The sequence below is a fragment of the Rhinolophus sinicus genome, linkage group LG12 (assembly GCF_036562045.2).
Source record: "Rhinolophus sinicus isolate RSC01 linkage group LG12, ASM3656204v1, whole genome shotgun sequence".
Classification (NCBI taxonomy): Eukaryota; Metazoa; Chordata; class Mammalia; order Chiroptera; family Rhinolophidae; genus Rhinolophus; species Rhinolophus sinicus.
In genome coordinates, this window is record NC_133761.1 from 16,411,662 (window position 1) to 16,436,444 (window position 24,783).

Sequence of the window (24,783 nt, forward strand, 5' to 3'; positions counted from 1 at the left end):
GAGCTTAGTGGCCCCTGGGACCTCCAAAACACATGAGGAATCCATGGTCTCTGGCAGTGTCCTCCCCACACAGAGATGGTGTGTACCTAAAACATTTACTCATGAAAGGCCAAACGACAGTGATGAATGTGGTTCTTTTCCACATTGCCTTTTTCCTCTTATGATTTTGAAAAAATAATGCATGTTCATTAAAGGAAATTGGGGAAAGGAAGGGAATAAAAAATATGAGCCATCATTTCTCCATTTGCGTACCAGTGTTCCTGTGAATTTGATGTGAATAAGTTGGGAGTTTGTCTCCGAGGTAGAGACCATTTCCAGATACTAAATTGTGGTTGTCCATTTTCTACCATTTCACCAAAGTGGAAGTGTATTTCACCTTCCAAAGCAACCTTTGGCGTGACTCTGAAGATTTCATTTTTCATTTTGCGGCCACCCAAAGTTGCTAGTATTTTCCCCTCTCATATGCAGTCTGTCTTTGCATAGCTGCCTCCATATTGAACAGTGACAACACTGCCGTTGACAGTGGCTTTAAAGAGCTGGCAACGAGCCCAAATGTCTGCTCTGGGAAATGTTTTTGTTATGTTACAATTTTTCATTTCCTGTTTTAGAACAGCTCGGATGTTTTTATTTGCATACGTTCTCGTCATCATGTCACAAGAGAGCTCCGTGTGGCTTTTCTGTATCTATTTTGGTAGATCCCATGAGTTTTGTTACCATACATGACTTTTTATTAAGACTTCATTGAGTTCTGCAGCTTCCAAACAATCTGGCCACATCAGAATTACTTTATCACTTTCCATACCTGTCTCTCAGGACAAGCAGATTAATAACCAACAGCCAAATGCCATTAAGACTTGGAACTCTGTCTTTTTAATCAGTTGGAATTATCTTCCGGAACACTTTGCAGAGCCCTGTCAGACACTTGTATGGTGCACACAAACAGGTAGAATATATTTCACTTGGTGTAGGAACATCAAGATGTGACTTAATAAGAAAGGGGAGTGTTAATCCGTGATAGTCCCTTCGTCCTTTCATAACCACTGCCTCCTCAATTTTCTGGAGACCACATAGTGATAACAGCTTTCAGCCTTTTTCTAATGGACTGGTTCTTCATGCCCGTGATAAAACAATGAAGTCAACTCACATAACACTTAGAAAATAGCACTGACATTTAGAAGAGGTCATGATTATGAAAATCGAGCGGAATAATGTCTGTCTTTGGCAATCTAGGTAATTTTGTCAGTGAGTAAATAAAAATAAATTTGCTTTGACTCCTCAAGCATCCATGATATAAATGGTTTCTCTACCTTCTCGAAGGATATTTTACTTCCGTTTGACCTGAGCTCTGGTTTCAGGCTAACATGTGCCTGCCAGTGTTTCTCCTTTACCTGTCACCTTCATGCTTCTTCAGTGTTGGGAATCCAGATACACACACTCTGGAGCACAGATTTACCATCTGCTTATGGGCAAGGCCAAAGCCAGTGAGCTTGTTCTTCTGTTCTTATTGTGAAGCTTTTTTATCTCTCCTCTTAGAGCAATGCTACCACCTCCTTCCCTTCCTGCGGAAATTCAGATGTAGTCTGTCACAATGCCATGGGTAACTTTCTTCTTAAAGCAGCAAAAACAACATTCCCATTTCAACCCAGGCCCCATGTCTGATTAGTTATGCGTTAGGGAGGCAAGCATGCAGAAACAGGTGAGCACAGAAGGGCAGTTGCTAATCGCAAGGACTCTCCCCTACGCGTGTAGACTCCATCAATGAAAGAGACCTTCACCTGTACATGAAGGTGGGAAGCAAGCTCAGGCAACTCACCAGAAACCCAGAAAGTAGCACGTCAAAGCTGGTCCAGACCCCAACTACTTCACATGCAGACGTTAAGCAACGGGTCCACCTTTGAATAGCATCACCCTTATGTTAATAATAATCACAGCAGTTGTAATGAATGCTATATGAATTAAGCTTCCCGTGCTGTAGGAGCTTTGCTAACACTCATATGCTCTTCATTACAACCTTCCGATGTTAGTCCTGTTGACTCTTCTTAAGAGTAATGTACCACCTCCTCCCTTCCAGTGGAAATTCTGAGGTAGTCTGAGTCAGAATGCCATGGGTGACTTTCTTCTTAGAGCAGCAAACACGACATTCCCATTTCAACCCAGACCCCCATTTTATAAATGAGGAAATGGAGTCTTTGAGAGATCAGGTATCTTGTCCAAGGAAGCACAGCTAGCAAACGGTGGGGCCCAGGATCCCAACTTGTTCTGTCCAACACCTGTGTCCCATGCTTAGCCATTAAGCGACATTGCTACTAAAAATAGAGGCATTCCTATGGTGACTTCAGATGGCCATGGTCAAGTCAGCTCTTAGTTCTTAAATAACTACTGCATTAAAGCTGCTCTCCTAGCCTTAAAATGTGCAGCAGTGTGGACAGCACACAGATTCCTCCTTTAAAATTGTGCAGCCTGGTAGAGAGCAGGGATAAATAAACACGCACGTGGTTGGAAAGATTGCGTGAGATTGGGGTTAAGTGCTGTAGCCAAAAAGAGAGTTCTGGGGAGCAGAACAGCTCGGGGGAGGTGGGGAGGGAGAGGTAGATGCACATAGAATTGATTAACCGCAGCTTCAGATTCATTGGAGAGGCTCAGAGACATTCCCTGAAATGCCCTTGAGTAGGTAATGGGAAGTCCCTGGCGTGGCATGTCGTTAAAGCACTTGGGGATGATGTCTCACAGCGTTCCCCACGACCTGTAGCTCCTCTGTAAAATTTGGTTGTCTGTGCGCAGGATCGAGGATTTCTGGGACTCAGAGGGGAAAACGGCAATCGCTGCTGTGAGAACACCCTACACAACTGATAAACTGCCTCTGAATCTTAGAGGTGAACCCTCACTTTCATGCATGAAAGGTCATCAAAGCTGATTCCCAATAAATGCTGTTTTGTACCTGACACATCTTAAGGGCTTTTGAACCTAGTAGGTCTGTAGGCTGGACGCTGAATGCTACGAAGAGTAAAAGCCAAAGGGGGTTATTTCGATCCAATGGCATCTCATTGTTTTTCAGTTATAGTTATTATGTGTTCACCTTGTGTTACAGATTCCTTCTACAATCAGGTCTATTCATCAGGATAAAATCCTAGCACTTAGACAGCAGACACAATTCTTGTGGGAGGCTTATTTTTCTTCAGTTGAGAAGATTGTATTAACTACACTAGAGGTAAGTGGGACCACTCTGCTCTCTGTCTTGAATAATGGTCCTTTATACGCTTCTCTCAGCCTTCTGCTTTGCTGGTGGTGATGTGTAATTAATTGGTCAGATGGGGCAAAACCGCATTTTCTGTGCTTGGATGTGACAGTTAACCCTTTTTTACCTGCTCCTCCATGCCCAAGCAAATACCTCCATCACTGACAAACTCCACAAGGGAAAACTGACCTGAGGAGAAATTACACTCCTGACACACAGATCAGCTCTGTCCCACATCACTTCAGGGATATGTGGCTAATGACTGTCCTCCTGTCACTCATACTTAACAGGCATCTTTGGAAGACATATTTCTGGAGCCCATTTAGAAAACACATAGTGACACATTAGGGTGGAACTTTTCTGCCATACTAAAAATACGAATCCTTTACTGGGCACCATAGGCCAATGGCATTGGAGGACAGCAAAATTAATGCTCAAGACATACAACCCAACCAGCATTCATGCTGCAAGAATGTGTTAAGAAGAAAATTGAGATTTCACCATCTGGTACAGAAAGTGTTAAACTTTATGAAACCAGAAAATCTTCTAGGCAGGTGGGTGCCCATCTTCAAGTTGCTTTTCTTTTTCTTTTTCTTTTTTTTCTTTTCTTTCTTTCTTTTTTTTTTTTTTTTTTTGAGGCAGGAGGCAAAAGGAAAGGGAAGCCAGGAGATGATTCAAATCTTTGGAAGTAGAGCAGATAGCAATGGCCTGAGGCTGCACCGAAGTAGCACAAAGAGCTAAGAAAAGATTTAGGAAACTGCACACTCATGAATTACATGCTTGTAGGAAGGGAAGCAGAGGGCCTCTGGTGAGGCACCGCACTGAAGGGATTCAGAGGTGTTTGCATAATGAGGCAGGGGCATGTGTGGCCTCACTTCTGCAGTATTTACTTTAGAAAAGTGATTACTGCTCCAAAAGCTATCGTAACTTGGAGCACACACTGAGAAGTCGAAGTAATACCAAGAAAATCGAAGTCACCCTGGTTTGTTTGCATTGCTGTTTTCTTGCCATCCTGGGTGTCAGAGCCAGTACTGATCCCCAGGCACAGTGAGGCATTTACTTACCTACCTGGAGCCTACCTGTTTCCCCGAAAATAAGACCTAGCCAGACCATGAGCTCTAATGTGTCTTTTGGAGCAAAAGTTAATATCAGACCCGGTCTTATACCGGATATAATATAATATAATACCAGGTCTTATTTTAATATAATATGCTGGGTATAATATAATATAATATAATATAATAAATATAATACCGGGTCTTATATTAATTTTTGCTGCAAAAGACACATTAGAGCTGATGGTCCAGCTAGGTCCTATTTTCAGGGAAACACAGTAGCTTGGATTCCTGCTCTTACCTGGGGGTATGCTCTAGTCAGGTTGTCCTCTCATGAATGGTACTTTTTTTTTTCCCTATCCTGGAACCAGGTGAAAAGGGCTACTTAGGACTGAGATCCACCCATCAAGGTATCAGCTTCAGATTGGCTTCAAAAGGCTTCTTTATTGCAAGCAAACTTCTCATTCCTCCAAAAGCACTCCTTTCAATTAAAATTGATTGAATCTTCTCTTTTGTTCATAGCCGCAGATTTGAATATGTAATAGATGCTACCCTTTTCATTTCTTTGATCCTGTCCTCCATCCAAGACCCTTCCTAGACCCTTCTTAAGGAAAGTTGAATGTCAATTTTTTTTTCCCCCTATTGGAGTAAGAGTGCTTTTTATCAAAGAAATGCATGTTAATTTTAGAAATAATGGAAAACACTGAAAGCATAAAAATAAAATATTCTACCTTTGAAAAATCACTATTGTCATATATACACACACATAAACACATATATTAGTTCTTTGCTATGCAAATGTATAAATATGTTGTCATTTCTTTTAATTTAAAAAGGAGTATTTCTATACTTAGTTTATAACCTGTTTTTCAGCTTAATACTGTACTGTTAATATTTTCTCATGTTATTAGATTTTTTTGTAATTATTTCTGTGATTATTTTAATGACTATATAATACCCCCATTCATGATATCACTTAATTTCTTTAATGAATCCCCAATTTGAAGACTTATAATTGTTTCTGGTTTTTTATTATTGTATACATTGTTGAAGCAAATAGCCTCAGCACAGAATTATTGGGCTGATTCAAGATTACCTCCTCAGGATAGTTCCTTGAATTAGACGTTCGGGTTCAAAGGCTATGCTGAATGCTAAGATTTCTAATATGAATTGTCAATTTTCCTGCAATAGAATTGAACTAATTTATGCTCCCTCTAGCTTACATGAGAGGATTTGTTTTGTTTGATATTTTGTTTATTCACTTTTACCAATATTGGATATTGGATAGTGGATATTGGACTACTACAATATTGGATATTGGACTACATCTGTAAACATGATAGATTACTATTAACTTATATTTCTTAGGCTATTAGTAAGAATGAATATTTTTCATGTATTCCTTACTCAGGCAGCTTTCAAAGAAATAGAAATGGCCACAAAGTTGTCCCACTTTTTCTCATTGTTAATAGCTTATTACGTTAATAATATTAACCCTTTGACTCTTTTGTTGCAAATGTCTTTCCCCAATTGGTGGCATGCCTTTCTATTTTGTTTATGATTGGGCAATCTTTTCATCTGTGGCTTTTCTATTTGCTACTGTTTAGAGAGCACTTTTCAACCCATAATTTTGTTTCTATACACATACACACGTTTATTTTTTGCATTTGTCTTTGTAATCCAATTTACTTTTATGAGTGATCTGTATTGAAAATATAACCTTTTTTTGTTTCAAGGACAAATTGTTGTGTAGTTGTCCCAATGTACTTCCTCAGTTATTCTTTCCTCAGTGTTTTCACATGCCACTTTTAAGAAGCTTTGGGTCTGTTTCTGGCCTTTTCCTTTTGCCCTATGTGTTGTCCACTGTAATACACCTAGATCACATGTTTTTTGTTGTGTGTTTTTTTTTTTACCCTGTATGCCATCCTTTGGTGAACGTCTATTTATTTGACCAATTTGCTATTGTTGACTATTAATTCTTTATTTCTGATGATTTATTTTTACAGGTATAGATTCTTTATTTAAGCAATAGCGTCTACATGTATCTTAGACTACATCTCTATTTCTTTAGGATAGAGTACTTGAAGTGGGATTACTCAACCAAAGAACCTCAGCATTTCTAAGGCTCATGATATGTAATGTCAAATTACTCTTCAAAAAGGTTGTATCAGTTTAGACGGTCACAAGCTGTCTGGGGGAGACCCTCTTGCTGCAGGCTTGTCAGCCTTAAGCATCATCATTTAAACACACACATACCCAACGCTGCTAATTTAACAGACGAAAGATGGTATCTCATTAATTACATTTCTTTTGAGTATGGTTTATTGTATAGATTTTGCCTCTTGCCTATTAAGTTATTGGTGCTAAATTATCCTGCAATAACAGTTGGATGTGTTATAGTCATCAGAATAGGAATTTAAGTCAACCTCTTTTTATCTTTGTTCCTGTAAAGGCTTTCTTCCCCTTGGATTTACGCCATGTTGTTCTTCAGCATCACACTTGTTTTGAAAACACTGCGAACCATATACTTCATTCAAATTTATAGCAACTGTCAAATATCCTTCTATAGTTCCAAGATTAGATTGTAACAACTTAACCTGTCAACCGAGTTGCATGAGACCCCCTGCTTTCTGGATATTCTGACTCAGACTCTTTCTTCCTTGCTTGATGTAATTTTGGCCATGAGAAGGCGATTATTTAGGTTTGGAGATTAGGAGTCTTAGAGTTGTAGGTAGTGTTTAGACACAATTGAAAACAGGCCACCTCATCCTTCTCTGCAATGCTAGGGTCAAGTTATTAGTCCATTCTGTTGTGCTCCATTCTGTCATACGAGTATTTGGGATTTGACTACTATAGTATTTCCAGGGTGATTGAAATGTCCTAGTTTTGCAACTTGCAATTAAGGAGCTATTTAATCAGAGCTAGGCTCTTAGAAGCTTAGTTTTGTGTGTGTGTGTGTGTGTGTGTGTGTCTGTGTGTGTGTGTGTGTACAAACTGAGAAGGAATAATGAGGAAGGACAGTGGTAGAATACTGTAAAGTCAGTGTTCCGTCATGGATTTCATGATTTGTCAGAACACTGCAAAACAGTAACCTGGCACAGAAGATTGAATCACAGGGATAGCTCAATCAGAATCAGGCTGAGCGCAGGAAAAGTGCATGACATTGTAATAATATATGAAAACAACTCAGGGTAGCTTGGAAAGCACATTTTTCATGGAGTTTTATGAAGTCTTCAGTCTCCATTTTTCTTATCAGTTATCTAACCATGCACATTTAAACCACAGTCTTGCTGATGCTGTTATACAATGAAATTGTAAAACCAATAGATAATGGAAATAGAAGACTGCTTTGGCTTGGAATGAGGTGACATATGGTGGCACTGTGTGTATTAGGTAACATTGCATTGGTCAAAAGAGCAAGTCAGGGCTACATGGACTGACTGTAACCTATAACCAGTAGTCCATTATTTGTAAAAAAGATGTCACAGAACAAAGAAAACTAAGGAGGCTGTCATTCTTCCCATCAAATTCACATTAATAAACTATTACTGAGAGTGCTATTTGGGAATATACTGAATTAAAAAACCTTGTATTATTTGTGTGTGCATATATAAATATATATATATATATATATATATATATATATATATATATGTATATGTATATAGATATATAAATCTATATCTATCTCTATATCTATATATTTTATTGTTTTCCTTATAGCCAAAGAAGTGTCCAATCTCTAAATGTAATGTCTTTTTTCACAACAATAAGAGGGGGTACTAAGTGCCCTGAAGGGAGCCTGGGAGATGTCCAGTGTAGCAATAGGAAGAATTGGGCATTAGGAGAGAGACAATATGATCTTTCTATTTGGTGAAATGTTAGCTATAGTCTTTCAAACTTTTGAGAAGACAAGTTGATATAAACCTTTTAGAAAGATATTTGGTAATAACATGAACATCTTTAAAAGTATTCATACCCTTTGACAAAGTCTTAAAGAAATCCTAAATGTAGAAAAATTTAATTCGTAAATGTGTTCATTGCTTTGCATGGAAAGAATTGCACTATTGTTGGTCATTTAATAAGTAAACCATGAATACTATTAGCAATATGGAAAGATCTCTATAATATATAGCTATGATTTTATAGCTGTGTGAAAATGGAAAAATCTATGCCTAGAAAACAAACACAGGAATGAGGTTTTTTTTATTAATGGCAAAAAAACAACAACAAAAAAATTAAAACTTAGGCAGCTCTTCCTAACAACTCTGAGAGCTTGTTATAATTAATGTGATGTTTTATAGTTTTACTACAAATGAGAAAAGTGAGACATAAAAGGTGGCCAATTGCTTGACCCAGTTTAAATTCAACATTTGCTGTTGCTTTCATACCTTTGCTGATAATTTCCTGTCAAGATCCATTTGAAGAGAATATAAAATGTTTATTGGTATTTCAGAAGAGTACTACTATAACTTATTATTGTATCCTTGAATTTTAAAAGATAGCAATGTTGTGATACTCACCCAAAAAAGTCAATGCCAATGAGAAGCATGCCGCCCTGAGACCTGAAGTGAGTGGTGACCCATTTTGTGTCATTTCTGAGTCCATGCCATTTGTATATAGGTCGGATTTATGATGATATCTATTGTCAATTTACTTTGTGTTTTGATATCCAAACTTATTGAAGTGACTACATGCTGGAAGGTGCATAAATTTGGACAGCAAAAAAAGAGAGGATCTAACTGAAAAACTATAAAGGAACTAAACAGACAGTGGATTTGGACAGATAATAAAAATCTGGAATAAACGGTGTTCAAAGTGAAATGGCTAGCCATGTAAAAACCCTTCATAACCATGACACTTTTCTCATAACTAATCCCTAGACAATGGCATTTTAACACATCTCTGCTATACCACAACGAGTAAACATTAATATTTTAGGTAGATTCCTGAAGTCTCCACCGTATTAGAAACCTCTACCTAGCCATATAAAATTAGCAATTTTGATCTGGAGGAAAGAGAAAATGCAGAAATCAGTGAACAAAGATATTTGAGTTCTTCTAATTTTCCTCGTTGCTTCCTTTCTTCTTTCTCATTAAGAAATATAAACATGATAATGATAAAGTTTGCAAAGACAAATGTAGCTCACTTTATTACTGCCTAGTCACCATGTGGGGTGAGATGAGGGTGTTAATAACGTTAGCAAATAATAAAACTCCATTGAAAATGGTCTGTACATAAAATCACATTTCATTAAATGGGGACCTGGAAAATGATGATTTAGGTTCGAAATCTCTTGAAATGTAAGGCAGGTGTTTTCTTTCTTTTAAAAAAAAAATACAAAAAAGAAATTGCTGAAAACATGAAATTCTGTGTCAAGTTAATTATTTGCCAAATCATATTTTAATGAGTGGTTGGTATAATTACAAGAATTTGAAAGACACAGAGAAATCTGTAAAGTTGGACTAATCACATTCATCTGACAAATGATTCAGGACGGGAGACTGTTTGACTCTGAATGTAGAATTTAATGATCTGCAAGGTCCCAAAGTCCAAAGAAACTAATGAACTGGCTTGGCTATTATTAGTCTTCATATGCCATAGCTCTTGTCCTGTTATGTAGGATGTTTTAAATAATTGTTCACTCACTACTTTTTGAGATGAAATATAGGAAAACTTCAGTTAACCAGTACCCCCAAAGTCCTACAGTTGACTTTGAAAGGAAAACGAAATATGACAAGCAAATAAATCTGCTTCCTGAATTAAAGCAACAAATCAAAGCCTCACAGCTTCTACTAGAAGGTAGAGAGCAAAGTCCTACCTTCAGTATGCTCCCGGATCAGGCTTCCCATGGTCTACGTTGACGTCTCTGAGCATGAGAACACATCTTTCTGATGTGGATCCAGACCCAACTGCTAGATGCTGAGCCATCCAGGAAACCTTTCACTCTCTGTTTTGAAATGAACATAAACTCATTGTGATAGAAAGACAAGCTAAAATGGATGGTTAAACTGAAGTTTAGTTAGGAAATTTGATAAGCCATAATTCCTCTCTTTCTCTTGCTCTCTCCTCCATAGCTCTGTGACTCTCTTTGTGTCCCAGACATTTTTATCAGTGGAGAATTGGGGAGGTGGGTAGGGTCACTACTTTGAGTGCCTTCATCCCTCCAATCTGGATTGAGCACATCCATGTCAAATACCATCAGAATCTCATCCTCACCATGTGCTATGTTTTCGTTTTCTAGATTATTCAGGACAGAATATTCAAGCACATATCACGTAACAGTTTAATATGGAACAAACATCCTGGAGGATTGTTCGTACTACCACAGTATTCATCTTATCTGGGAGATTTTCCTTACTACTATGCTAATTTAGGTAAGTGAGTTCCTTCCAGGGAGCTACCCTTGTATATCCTCCAAATGTTGTCAAGCATTGAAGCCCCTTGATTTTTCTACTGTGCATTGGAGATTGCTTTCTAGAGCCCTGTCATAAATGGTGTATCAAGGTCGAGAATTACAAATCCAGCAGAGCTTTGCAAAGTGAAAAAACAAAAACAAAAAACAAAACACCTTTCTTATCTGAGCAGCTGTGTTTAGTAGAGTCATTTCATTTTGAGAAGCAGGCTCCCAAATTATGGATCATTTTGAACATGACAATGGTTAGCTATAATTTAACGTCCCATTGTATATAAAATAGAGCTAGAAGATCTTGCCCTAATTTTCTTTTCACAATCCCAACTTCTCTCTCTCATACTAAAGAAAAATTGAATTTATAAAGGGAAAGGAAAAAGATTTAAGAAATATGACAAGGGAGAAATTTATTACTCATTCAACATTTATTATGCTCCTCTTATATGCTACGTTAATGCAATACTAGGTGATAAAAAGTCAAATGAGATGCAGTCCCTGCTCTCAAGCAGGTTTTAATTTAATCCCAGTGGGACAAAAGGAAATGAGCAGAGGGACAAAAGTCTACAAAATGCTACTGTAGTGCCATAGATATTTTTGTATTTGGGACCCCCGTTGCTCTAGGAACATCTTAGTAGATATTTTCCCTCACTCACAGTTCCAAATTTGAGAAACCTTGGGATAGTAAAGCATCTTTCAAGTTGACGTGGTAAAGAGACTCTAGATTTTCCACCCAATACTGACATTCTCCAATAATTATCTCACACTTTTTTGAGTGGTACATATTTAGCTGATAAGATGAAACTTAAAGAAATTCATGGCCTGAAGTATCAACCAGGGACAAAGAACCCTTTAATCCAAACCAAACCTGTTATGGGAACCATATCAAAATCAGTAAATGGTTCACCCTAGGCAATATATTTAGAATTTAGTAATTTTCACATTGAGGCAGTATTTGATAAAATTCCTACGTATTTCTTGTAGAGCATTAAGATCTTCATTTAGCGCATAGTGTGTAAATGATGCTTCTTAAACTGTCATAGAAAAATCGAAAAGCAATGATTTGTCCTCACGGTTAAAAAGGGAACCCTCCGTCATATTTGTTCTTGATCCTTAGCAGAACCTTGAATGTGTATCTCAATAGTGGGAAAGTTAGCTTCTTTCCAACATGCAATTAAAGTACTAATTGGGTGACATAATTTGCTCTACAAACATTTGTATAATCCTTTAATATATATGGTCTGATTCTTACCTTATTGTGTCAATATCAAAGCTTAATTTGAATGTCCCTGCACTCTTTTGTTCACATTTAAGCTACTAAAATGTGAAATTAGTGGATCTAAACTAATGAAGTTTTAAAACTCATTTTAACTGACCTCCAATTTCTTAGTGAGTTCTTACAGGAAAACTCATGTGGGTGAGATGTCACCTCATTTCTTTCTCTTTTGCGGCAGTTTCGCATGTTTACAATAGCTTTCTACCTAAGGCTTCAGAGCACACAGTTGGCAGAGGTCTAGATCACATACTGTATCTCTCAGCTATGTCACTGCTACACAAACAAGAGATTCTTGGGAGTATAGAGCCTCCCGCTCCAAAATAATGATGATGGTGATGGTGAAGATGATAGCAGCTAACAAAGATTGATCACTTGTTCTGTGCTAGGTCCTGTTGTAAGTGCTTTGTATTCATTAACTCACTTAATTTAATTCTCATAACAACCCCATACGTTTGATGGTATTGCTATCAACCCCATCTGACAGCTGTGAGAACACAGAGGGTTAAGCAATTTTTCCAAGATCCCACCACCACTAAGTGGCAGAACTGGGATTCAAAGCTTAGTCAGGCCCTGGATGCTGCTTTTTTTTTAATTTTACCACTTGCCAGTTATTTGAAATAGTAATAATCAAGCAAACCCCTCCCCCCAACTATATAATTAAGAATAAGACAGATATAAAGAAATACACTGCAAAAGAGTACATTTGCTTAAACGCTTACTAAGATGTAAGCGAGTAGAGTAGACCCTTTCTTGAATTTGAGAGGGGTGTGTGTGTTTAGACTTTAGGTACCTACAAAGCAGAAGGGAGCTCAAAGGTATGCATCCCCAAGGGAAGAAATGGATGTCAAAGGAAGAACCTGGAAAGGGACCTTGAGCTGTAAATTATCACGGTCTCTAGACTCCGGCAGCAGTTAACCAGCAGCTTTTCACCTTGTGTTTGTTCTGTCAGGACATAAGAGGCGAAGGAGTAATATGCTATAAGGGAACATTAGCTCCAGGGTGAGGCAATGGAGCAAGGAGAACTTCTCCAAGTCTTGTTTTTCAGTGCTTCATTAGGCTCCTCTCCCCTTTCTGTTTCAGGTTTAAAGCCCCCCTCCAAATTCACTGCAGTCATCCATGCAGTGACCCCGCTGGTCTCTCAGTCCCAGCCAGTGTTGAAACTTCTCGTGGCTGCCGCCAAATCCCAGTACTGTGCCCAGGTGAGTGGGGGGCTGACAGAGCAGCAACTGCCTCCTCCCGCTTAGTGGACCAGAGCCTCCCACTGCTTACCTGCTACACACTGTGCTCCCTGGGGCTCATCTAATGTCATGTCCGCTTACTCCCCTTTCATTTATCATGCCTTGTTTGTTGTGCCCTTTTCATCAACTTAGAGGTTCTTGGAAGTGAACTCTGCCACAGGTAACAGGTGGATTGCAAAGAGATCTTTGCACTGGGGTAAGGATAAAAAATATATATATCAACACATTATACATTTTTAAAGAATATATTTTATATATAATATAAAATATTTTATATGTAGATATTTATATGGATATATACAGATATATACACAGATATACATATATACATATGTGTGTGTATATATATGCACAGACGCGCACACACACACATATATAGATATATAGATACACACAAACACATTTTTGAAAGAATATATAATAAGCCCATTATTTTGCTTTTAAATGCCAAAGTGCTAAAATAACAGAAATACCACTGGGAGGACCCAGAAAATGAAGTTTCAATGAAGAAACAGACTTGGTGTCAAGAGGCATCAACTTTTCCTTCACAGCAATCGTGACTAATTATAAAATTGGGAGCAGATTATATCTATGGTAACAATGTTTTCCAAATCAGTGTCACTCCCATGCTTTTTACCAGTGGTTTTTCTGATTTGTACATTAGTTTATAGAAGAATGAGGAAAGAATGAAGTCATGTTGAAGTATGCATTTTGGAACTAAACACATTTATTAGAAATAATTAAGTCATACACTCAGCAGCCATTCTGGAGAATCCAAAACATGAGCTCATGCTAGTTCTATCTTGAATTCTTTGATCTCTCCCACATTGCCTGGTGTGGTGCACGTTCATAGCAGATATTCAGATGTTCAGTAAACATTTGTATTTAATTTGACCAGCGTTGTTATCTCACTCATCATCATAAAATCAGAATTTAGGAAACCACTTTATTAAGATCCTGCAATCCTGAAATTGTTTTTTTCTCTCTCCAGCTTTCTCTAATCCCTTCGATGCAATGTTTTAGGTGACTCTTTTTGTCCTCTCTTTAGTAGTTGAAGCCATCAGGCTCTGAAGGTGGTGTGGGACTGGGATCACGTTAAAATCAGTTTTGATGTCTGCCATTCTGCCTTGCTTGGCTTTCCACGTCCTCTCTCTCTTTGTGTCTATGAGAAGAAACGTTGGGTTGGAAGCCCTATATAAATCCAGCCTTACCAAGCCATCTAATGATCCCTTGTTCCTTTCAGATCATAGTTCTATGGAATTGTGACAAACCCCTACCAGCCAAGCACCGCTGGCCTGCCACTGCTGTGCCTGTCATCGTCATTGAAGGAGAAAGCAAGGTAGGACTGGTGGGACCTTCATTTCCCCGTGGGGCACTTTGGGAATGGGCCCTAGATGTCTTCCCTCGGCTCCCGGGAGCTGCTAGCCCTGGACTGTATTTTCTAAAACTGTACCTGTCTCTGAATGTCCTCAGCTTAGACATTCGTGGGCTTTCGAGACAGGACATCCTGGGTCCCTACTATTAACACTTTAGGAGATTTGTGACCCTTTCCTTCTCAGCTTCCTCATCTACAAAATGGAAATCACAACACAGAGCTCCTAGGGTTGCTATTAGGATTAAATGATTTCAGGGCCTGTCCAGAGCAGTCTTTCTCTAAATGATGAGGATAAAGATGAGGCTGCTGATGGTGGTGATGGATGCACAGGGTTTGCTTAGCTGATGGATCTGAATGAGTCGTGTCTTTCAGGATAGTGGTTCTTCCTCACGTTTCTCTTTAGAAGGACATTTCCACTTTAACTTGGTTTTAGTGTCTCCATCAGACTCTCACGAGTGCTGCCTAGCTGGTTCCCTGCTTCCGTTCCCCAGTTCATTTCGCCGAGAACTGAAAGCTTATCTCAGGGCCCTCAAGGGACGCTCCTCGCCAATGCTTTCAATTAACATTTGAGGCCTTGTGTACTCTTGCCTTAGCTGGCCTTCCCAATCTTCGCTCTCATTGTTTTCCCCTACGGACCTTGTCCTCCAACCAAACTGGCCCACTCACAATTATCTGAATTGCACTGTGTCCCTTCCTACCTCTCATGTATGTCTTTCCCACTTTACTGTAAGTCTTGACCACCCCTCTCAAGTCTTCATCTCTATTGTCAAACTTCCCATCCATTCTTTAGGCCCTTGATCACATGCTGCCTCCTCTTCCAAACTTCTTCCACTATCGGAAGCCAGAGGTGAGCATCTTGTTTCTCTGGCTTCCGCTCGTTGTTTTCTTGGAGATTTTATCCGTTGTGAAATTAGTCACTCAACTGAGATTGGTGAAGCATTGTCACCTAAGAGATCTTTCTCAGTCCCCAAGGGGTCAGGTCCTGAGAGATTGTCTCACACTAAGTAACACACCTTTGAGCCAGAATAACAAAATATCGGTTTCTTAGGTTATACCATTTGAAATCATCATTTGACTCACTAAAAGTGACAGTTTCGTGTGGTTCACCCTAGTACAATGAGACTTGGAACTATCACGTGGACGAGATGATCAGTGCATTATCTAGTCACTTCCAATGTATGCGTGCCTACTGTGTGCTGGGCGCTGTGCAACATGTTGGAACACAGTGGGAAATATGACAGATATAGTCGTGTCATTCTTAGGACTGGCTTCAAGCACCATGATTATCAGAGAGCTGCTTGGTAAGCATTTCATGAGAAAAGGAGGAATTAGAATAATCACATGCCTCCTGGCATCACTCTTACTTACTCGTATGAATCCATCTCACCATAGGTGTGTTTCCACAAAAAATCTCCTACCTACAACCCCTTTTATCTGTCTCCCTAATTGCAATGCCTGAGACCCAGAACAGTGGTCAGATTAACTTGAATTGTGGGATCCTTTGTTTTTTATGCTTCCGTGGGTGACTAGATCTCCTTCTAGTAGACGACTTCCTTTGAATATGTCTGGATATTCAAAAATAATCTAATTTGATGCACTCACCAGGAGCTATTCTGACTTTTGGTTAGTATTGCATTTTTATTCACAGACTTATGGATTGGTTTTATATTCTACTCTCAGCAAGGAATCCCAGTTTATTTAAAAGATGCTGATGATAACAATAGTACCTGTCTCATGGGCTTTATGTGTCTTATAAGATGCCTGACACTCTCCCAAGCAGAACTATATTTGGGCTTCTGGCCCCTTGTTGAGTTCTAGCATCCACTGATTCCGATGGGGCATGTGGTTCCTTTTCCCTTACTTAAACCTTCCTGGGATTACACCACCTGGAAAAGCATTTGTGCTTAAGTCTTGCTTCAGGCTCTGTACTCCAGGGAACCTGGGCTAAGGCTTGGGCCCATTTTAAGAATTAAATGAGATACTGCATTTCAGGTGTTTAACCTTGTACCTGTTACACACCAAGGGTTTAGTAAATGTCAACCAGTCTTCTGGGAGGCATTATAATGTTATGGTTTATTTCATGAGTCAGACTTACTTTTGTGTGACCTAAGGTGAGTTATTTAACTCTCTGTGCTCAACCCTCCTTCAGTAAATGGAAACAACCATAATCCCTCACTAACAGTATAGCTCAAAGGATCAAATGATATGTAAGTAAATAGACTTATAAGTGTGGACGCACATGAGAGGTGTTAATTGTGTTTCGTATAATTACTTACGGACATGTTTTGTCTTCCCTATTAGATAGTAAACTTCTTGAGTCTTGGTCATTTCCTAGTCATATTTACTAATTCTAGAACGGGTTGGGCTGCTACGTGGTGGTGAAATATTTCTTAAATGAACTAATGAGGAGTACTCAGTTCCCTCGGGATTGGCTTTGTAAGTACCTGGATTCCTTTCATGCGAATCCATTCAACTTTTTGGGATGCAGCTGAGGCAAGGTACTTGAAAGAGCGCCTCGAGTTTCTACTCTAGAATTTGGTAGTGGCTGGTTCATGGGCTCTTAAACTCTGTTGATGAAGCAAGTTCAGAAAAAGGAAATGGATCATTTTAAAATCAATGGTTGGGCACCTGATGGAAAAGAAGCCACATTCCCTCCATTCCCCATTTCAAATCTCCATATCTAACCTTGAGTTTAAAATTGATATGTTTGCTGGTTTGGTTGCAAAATTCTATTTTGAATTTATAGGCCTTGTCTTTGCAGTTTTCCCCTGTAGGCTTAACAAGGGAAAGGTCAGGGCATCGCTAAGCTGGCAGCTAATGGTTTCTGTGTTAGTCAGGAGACGTGTAAACAGAATCGGGAGAATTGCTTCAGGCTGAGATTTCTGAATACTGTGTATATGGGGCTGCTGAGTGCTTCGTGTTTGATTTTATTTTGAAAGCCTGAGAAAGGGGGGAAAAAAAAAACTTGACCCAGTTGACATGTGTAGGAGCAGACCTAAAGCCATTTATTCTGTAGATACATTCCTGGAGCTCCCCGAGATGGATTGGAGTGGGTACCTTCCATCCTTTAAAGTCATAAGCCCTCTGGTCATTTCAGAGGCGTGTAAACCCAACCTGAGACGAAGCCTGTGGACGAACTGGCTTCTTGATGTGAATATAGCTGGGGCATCTTTTGGTGGGGGCGGGGAGTTCTCAGAGTTGTGGAGAATATGCTCTTGGCTGCCAGATTGGGTGTCTGCCATTTTCCCCTTTGTCTTCTGGGTCTAGCTGCTTCATTCTGTGGCTTTTGTGCCTTAAGAGTTGATGGCAAGTGTGTCTTTTCTCCTGAGTCTCCAAGTGTGAATTCTGAGAGGTTGTCACAACCATCCCTGTAACTTCCAAAGGAAGGGGGTGATTGCGAGATTGCCATATGTGCCACAGATTCACTTTTGAGGTCCTTTTCAAACCTGAGACTGGTCGAGCATAGTGGCTGAGGTGTTCTGTAAAATCACACCACCCAGGGTGAAATGCGGTGGGGTCCACTTGGGGCAAGACACTTAATGTTTCTGTGCCTTAGTTTTCTCACCTGTAAAATGGAAGTTTTTATAAATACGAAATGAGAGGAACTACATAAAAAACTTGAAACATTGGCACATTGTAAATGTTTAAACCTTGTTAGTTAATCCTGTGATATCATCATCCTTACCGTTATTCTATGGTACATTCAGCACAAAGGTTTCAGCTGTGTCTGGCTCAGAGCAGACTCTCCAGCCTCCATTTTGCATCTGATCCTCTTGTCTCCCAAGCTCCCATCCCCACACGTAGCTTGCCATGTTTTATCCTGGAATTGCCCAAACTTTACTCATATACTACCTTCACAATTTTTCTAAATCCGTGGGCCATCGGTGATATTGGTTATTTAATAATTTTCTAAAAATCAGCTTATTTTATATTTTAATGAAACTAGTTTTAAATAACTTTACTACTACCTTTTATTGCTAGAGCGACTACTGTATGTGCGTATCCATTTGTTTCTAATCCATGCTAAAAGAAACGAATAGTAACATTTTTCACTGTTCCTGTGGTGTGTGGCTCACACTTAGACTCACAGCTCCATGCATTCTCTCCTTCCTGGCCTCGGAGTACGGCTTCTCTCCTCTGTGACTTTGCATCTCTCGAGAGCTCTGTTATGCCTCATTTCCCTGTGTAGCTGCTGAATTCCTCTCCATCAGGGTCCTGTTTCAATGTCCCTTCTCCTGTGAGGCCTTCACCTGCTCATCTCCTGTTCCCCTGGCAGTTTTGTATCAGGCTAGGCCCAACCATCGGCGTCGCGCTGCGTCTGCAGACCATGCACTCCTGCAAGACAGGGAATGTCATCTTTACCTTTGACTCTCTTGACTCGCAAGGTGTCTGTACCCAGTAGGTACGCCAAATTGTGGGGCCAATAATTCCGCACTGATGAGTAATGGACGTCTTCCCTGTTGAGGGTGACGTGGTGGTAGGACCTTCTCTCCGAAGGTTGAGGATGAGGAACTGGTCCTGAAAAAAGTCTCAAAATGTACCTCTCTTTTTCCTAATTTCTTCCTTCCTGCTTGTTTTCCACTTCCTCCCAGGTGATGAGCAGCCGTTTTCTGCCCTATGACAACATCATCACAGATGCAGTGCTCAGCCTTGACGAGGACACTGTGCTTTCAACCACGGAGGTAAACGCCCACCTCTGGGGAGCGGGCAGTGAGTGGGCTCTTCGGGCTGTAACCCCAAACCTCAAGGTGCCAGCGCTTCTTTTCCCAGTGCCTTGGCTGAATCAGAAACATTTTCGAAACTTCCTGCAGAGTCAGTTTTAATCAACCCAGTTCCTGTGAGCACCTTGCCACCACCTGGCAACCAGATGAGGGCATCTTCCCTTTTGTTTTCTCTGCTAATTGGCTCCTCATTTGCATGGCTGCACCTCACCTCTCCCCTCCTGCCTGCCCTCTTTTTTTTTTTTCTTCTTTTTTTTTTTTCAACCAGCACAGCTGCTGGCAGGTATACAGAAGCACCAAGGAGAGGTGTGTGTGTGTGTGTGTGGGGGGGGGTACCTGTTTAGCATTATCTTGAAAACACACTGTCCAGGCAGAGCAAACAGTCCCATCCTTCCCCAATTATTTTAATGCCTGTGTGCGTGTGTGTCGCCTCTGTTAGGGAACACTCTTCTGGGTTCTGAAGGCAGCTTTTCTGTCTTGGCTTAGAGTGCTCATTTTCTTGTATCCACACGAGCAAACGGTTTCACTTTAAGCCTGAGACGGAGATCCCTGCTATTTGAGACATTCAGGTATGTGTGCCAAAAAAAAAAAAAAAAAGATCCCGCACAGAGAATGTGTGAGGAGGAGGAAAGAGAGAAGAGAGATATGACAGAAAACCAGTTTTTACAACTCGAATGAGTATTGATCTCTGAAACCTGACTTTAAACCATAGAGGGGACCAAAGACAGTTCTATAAAAATGTCGTATATCAGAAATAAATTATTTATGGTAGCTGCTAAAAAGCACGGAGCTACTTATACCTTTCCCCTCACTTTCTTTTTCCCTTTTTATTCAGAATCATTTTCCTTTCAATTTAAACATGGGCACTTCCCAGCATGCACTTTCCTGGATGCCAGTCTGATTCTAACAGCCTGCTGCCCACAAAGCCAGGACACGTGTTAACCGAGGCTACCTGTCTCAGTGTCTCTTTCTGGAAATTCCATGGATGCTTCCAATACCCATCAAATACAGTTGAACAAACACTATATGCAAGGGCAGCCTAAATAACCCCAGGACAAAATGTGCTGGGCCTCACCTTGATAAAATGCTTTCTATGTAGCCGAAGCTCTATAAATACTCGGTATTGAATGAATGATTGGAGAGATGCATGCTGAGGGGATTAAAGTGTGAACACACAGCCAATGTGTCATGTTTAAAGTGTGAACACACAGCCAATTGCAGCAGGAGAAAGGGGTGGGTGGGAGGCAGAAGAGAAGATATGCTTAATGTTCAAAGGGAAAGACAGCTATGGAATACAGGGTATACTACACCCAGCTTGCATTTTTCTGCTGCTTCCTGCAAGGGAAGCTGGCATCCCAGAAGCACATTCATTCAACAAGTATTTATTGAGGGATTTCTTTGTTCTGGTCTCCATGCCAGGTGCTTTGATTACACAGTTCCAGCCTGTAGCCATCAGAGTCTTGGCAGCCAACAGAATTCTAATCAGGTGGTTTAAATGAAGGGCTTTAGGATTATTTAGAAAGGTGGGTGGGGTTAAAGGACCCCCCCAAGAGACAGTGAGGCACCTGGAGAGGAGCAAGAACAGGAAGCTTCTCCCACTCCTAGGCCTGAAGGAGCCAGGGAAGGAAATCGTGTTTCCAGAGTCCCCAAGAGAGGACTGGTAAGAAGAGGTTGCCTATGGAAGGACGTGGCAGCTGCCAGAACTCTGGTGCCAAAGCTGGGAAGGAACCTTTCTCACGGTCCCATCTTTGTTTTCCTGCTCTAAGCCCCCACTGACCTAATCCCATCAGCCACCAGCCAGCAAGGAAGGCCAGGTTGTGCCAACCCTAGGCTTTCATCATCTCAGAGTGCAGAACACAGCAAGAAGAGGTGAGAGTGGATCTCGGAGGGCACATACAGGAAAGGCATCCGATTGCCAGGGTGGAACCTATGGTCAAGACAGCTACAGTACATACCTAAATCATTATCCTATTTCCCAAGGTGTTCCTATCATCTCACAGCTTCTCCTGGGCACAAGGCAATTAGTCTCACTCTAGGATTTGTTTTTCCCTGTCCCATGGTGATGTATCCATGTGCTGGTGAGTTTCTTTTCAAAGAATAGCAATTCCAGCCACTCAGCACACCCTGGGAAGAACATGTGTTGGATGTGAAGTAATTAGACGTCAACTGCAGGTTGAAAATGATACATACACTTAAGGAGGTTGGCAGTCTGGTTTACTGTTTCCTGCTGATCAGGGGAGGGGTTGTGTTGCCTAAAATGGCTGAGAACAAGGAATTCTCCTTTCTCTTTTGTTTTTTTAGGGGAATAGATGTTAATTCATTTTATTTCCTCTCTAAGGATTCTTCGCTTGTTAAATGTCTCTCTGTAGTATTAAGGAGAGATTTTTAAACAGCCTCCTTTAAAGGGTATTAGATGTAGTTGGTTTCTGGTTATTTACATTTATCTGGGTTGCAGCAAATTCTCAAAAGAAAACAGATGTTGGTTTTTAGGAGAAAAGGCTGCGAGCTGACCCTTGCCTTCTTTGATGTGTTAATGATCTCCATGAAAGCAGAAGTATCACACGAATCCCAGTTTTATCTGAATTTACTTTTGAATTCCTTTGAAATGACTTGACTCGGCTTGGAGACAGTAAGAAATTCATGTGATGAAAACACCCCGTCAGGTTCTCTAGTGGTTGCAGGGAATGTGTTTCCTTTACAAAGGATCATGGAAAACCCCAACGAGTGCTGACGGCCAGGCTGATTCCTTGACGGGCTGCGTAATAGACAGTCCCATCCTTTGGCACCGTTAGTATTGAACACCAGTGATGCTGGGCAGGTTATCACAACCTGATCTCACTTTCCTGGCACATAGTTTTTTAACTGGGAGATGCCCCATGCCCCACCAGGCTCCCTTCATGTATGCCTCACCACCCTACTTTCCCCCGGATGTCATAGTTTGGGGGAACACACTATATTGTTAAGGCTTTCTCATCTCGAGGTACGACACCAAACTAGATTTTCATAACATGTTAAATTCATGCCTGTTGACAAAAACGGTGACTTGTAACTAGGCCCAAAGAATTTAGCGATAAAAGGACCCTTATGGGTCATCTAGGCTTAATGTTTCCCAAAAGATGGTTTATGCACATTAAATGGTTTCACAGCGTTCGTGGCAAGTGTGTGTTTCATTTTAACAATTCCATATTCGCTTGAATGTTTGTAAGAAAATGATATAGCCAGCAATCAAACCTAGGATTTCACTGATATATTTACTTACCAAGGATGAGGCAAGTGGAAAAATTGTTTGAAAAGAATAGGCAGTTTAAAGAAAAATATTAAATAAGTTGTTGAATGTGTGGTATAGGAATGTGACATGTGGGGGGTGATATTATGCGTATAATGACAGCTGGGGAAATACTCATCTAGGCTTATTTGCTTTGTCTTTTAATTGAGGTAAAATTCACGTAACATAAAATTAACCGTTTAGCAGTATATAATTCACTGTCATTTAGTACCTTCTCAGTGTTGTGCAATCATTATCTCGGTCTTATTCTAAACCATCTTCGTCACCCGTGAAGGAAACCCATACCCATCGATCAGTGACTCTCTAGCCTTAGGAACCACCAGTCTGTTTTCTGTCTCTACGTATTTGCATATTCTGGACTTTCATGTCAATGGAATCGTACAACATGTGGCTTTTTGTGTGTGGCTTCTGTCACTCAACATAGTGTTTCAAGTTGGTCCATGTTGTCACATGTATCAGTATTTCAGTCCTTTTTATGGCTGAATAATACTCTGCTGTGTGGATATACCATATTTGGTGTATTCATCAGTTGATGTTTGGGGTTGTTTCTACTTTTTGACTGTGGTAAATAGTTATTTGCTCTTCTCTTAAACTTCTGAGAGGGTGCGAACTGGGCTTACCATCATCACTCAATCCCACAGGTACCATCACTGTGCTGGGACTTTAAGTATTGGTGGAATAAATGAAATTTCCATGTTCTTTGCTTATCAAGAAAAGGGAGGGCAAGGGTTGTAGGGTGAATGTATAACCCGCATGAAAGATTGATTGCCTTCAACACTATAGTAACAGAGCTAAAAGAGAGGCTATGAAGAAGTACACACCAACTCTGAAACCAGGTGCCCTGGGTCCACATCTTGGCTCTGCCACTTACTAGCTCAGGCAAATTATTTGAACCTCCATATTCCTCAGCTTCCGTCTCTGTAAATCTGCGACTATAAAATTACCTTTTCACAGAATTATTGTGAGGATTAAATAAGTTAAAATGCGTCAGTCTCTAATAACCATTATAATAACCATTATGAGCAGTATACAGTTGTTTGCTGTTACTATTTTTATGGTCACTTTCTATATATTATTTTATCATTCATCAAATAATCATAGGAAGTCAGACGTGAGTTTACACATTTGAAAACAGATTCTTTGCTAATTATAAATGTTAGTTTATAGCAGGTTCAGAAGTACCTGCTTTGGGTTATTGTAAGCACTGGAAAGTCATTTAACTGCATTTCCTTTAAAATAATCCTGTGGCTTCACATGGCCTTGTCCCCACTTGGTCTTAGTGATTTTTCACTGTGGATGCTTTTACTAGATTTCTTTTGCACTGTGCATCTTCAAAGCTGCGAGGCCTGAATTACTGTTTCTTTATGATGTCTCCTCCGTGTTCCTGTTAGAACTTGGGTGTTTTTTTAAACATCTTTTCTCTTGTCTTTAAAAGGATGCTTTTATTCTAGTCATTTGGCTTTGCCGTGTGCTGGTTATGATATATGCTGTATTGTCATACTCTGGGTGTATATAGGAAATCTCTTGTTTATAAAACAGATGTGTTTGTGCCTCACACAAATCAGTGGTCACATGTACTTTTGGGGGTGGGAAAGCAACTGCATTTTGACTTGTTTTTTTTAGCTTTAACAGACTGGATTTCTAAAGGACAGATCGGCACATGTTTTTTTCCTTCTTTCATTTCTGCACTGATCTGAAGTTTCTATAACAGAAAACATTAAAATGTGCATAATTATGGGGCAAAATGTCAAGCAGTCAGTTTAATTTGCTGATGAATACATGGAACCAATGTTTCTCAACAGTCATGGGATTTCGCGTTACGAATTAGCAGGGGGAAGGTAATGTTTTGTTGACATTTGTTAATGCTCTTGATTGCTTGTTTCCCTTGTGTTCTGTCTGCAGGTGGATTTTGCCTTCACAGTGTGGCAGAGCTTCCCGGAGAGGATTGTGGGGTACCCTGCACGCAGCCATTTTTGGGATAACTCTAAGGAGCGGTGGGGGTACACGTCCAAGTGGACGAATGACTACTCCATGGTGTTAACAGGAGCTGCTATCTACCACAAGTGAGGACTTCACACATCTCGCGTGTTTGGGTTTTTATATGGCTCCTTACATTAGTTTCTGGCTGCTACATACATAGCAAACTCGGGCCAAATCTTGTTAACAACACGAATGGAAAATCAGTTTG

At 40.1% G+C, this 24,783-nt stretch overlaps 1 protein-coding gene across 1 annotated transcript in view; it reads left to right on the forward strand.

The window, feature by feature from the left end:
* The window catches only part of EXT1 (exostosin glycosyltransferase 1), a 270,029-nt gene that overhangs the window by 239,849 nt on the left and 5,397 nt on the right, over nucleotides 1-24,783 (forward strand). The window contains exons 4-9 of the mRNA XM_019714506.2: nucleotides 3,089-3,208; nucleotides 10,535-10,667; nucleotides 13,056-13,174; nucleotides 14,457-14,552; nucleotides 19,181-19,270; nucleotides 24,498-24,658. Coding sequence (XP_019570065.1) covers nucleotides 3,089-3,208; nucleotides 10,535-10,667; nucleotides 13,056-13,174; nucleotides 14,457-14,552; nucleotides 19,181-19,270; nucleotides 24,498-24,658 — 719 coding nt within the window. The remainder of the gene's footprint in view (nucleotides 1-3,088; nucleotides 3,209-10,534; nucleotides 10,668-13,055; nucleotides 13,175-14,456; nucleotides 14,553-19,180; nucleotides 19,271-24,497; nucleotides 24,659-24,783) is intronic.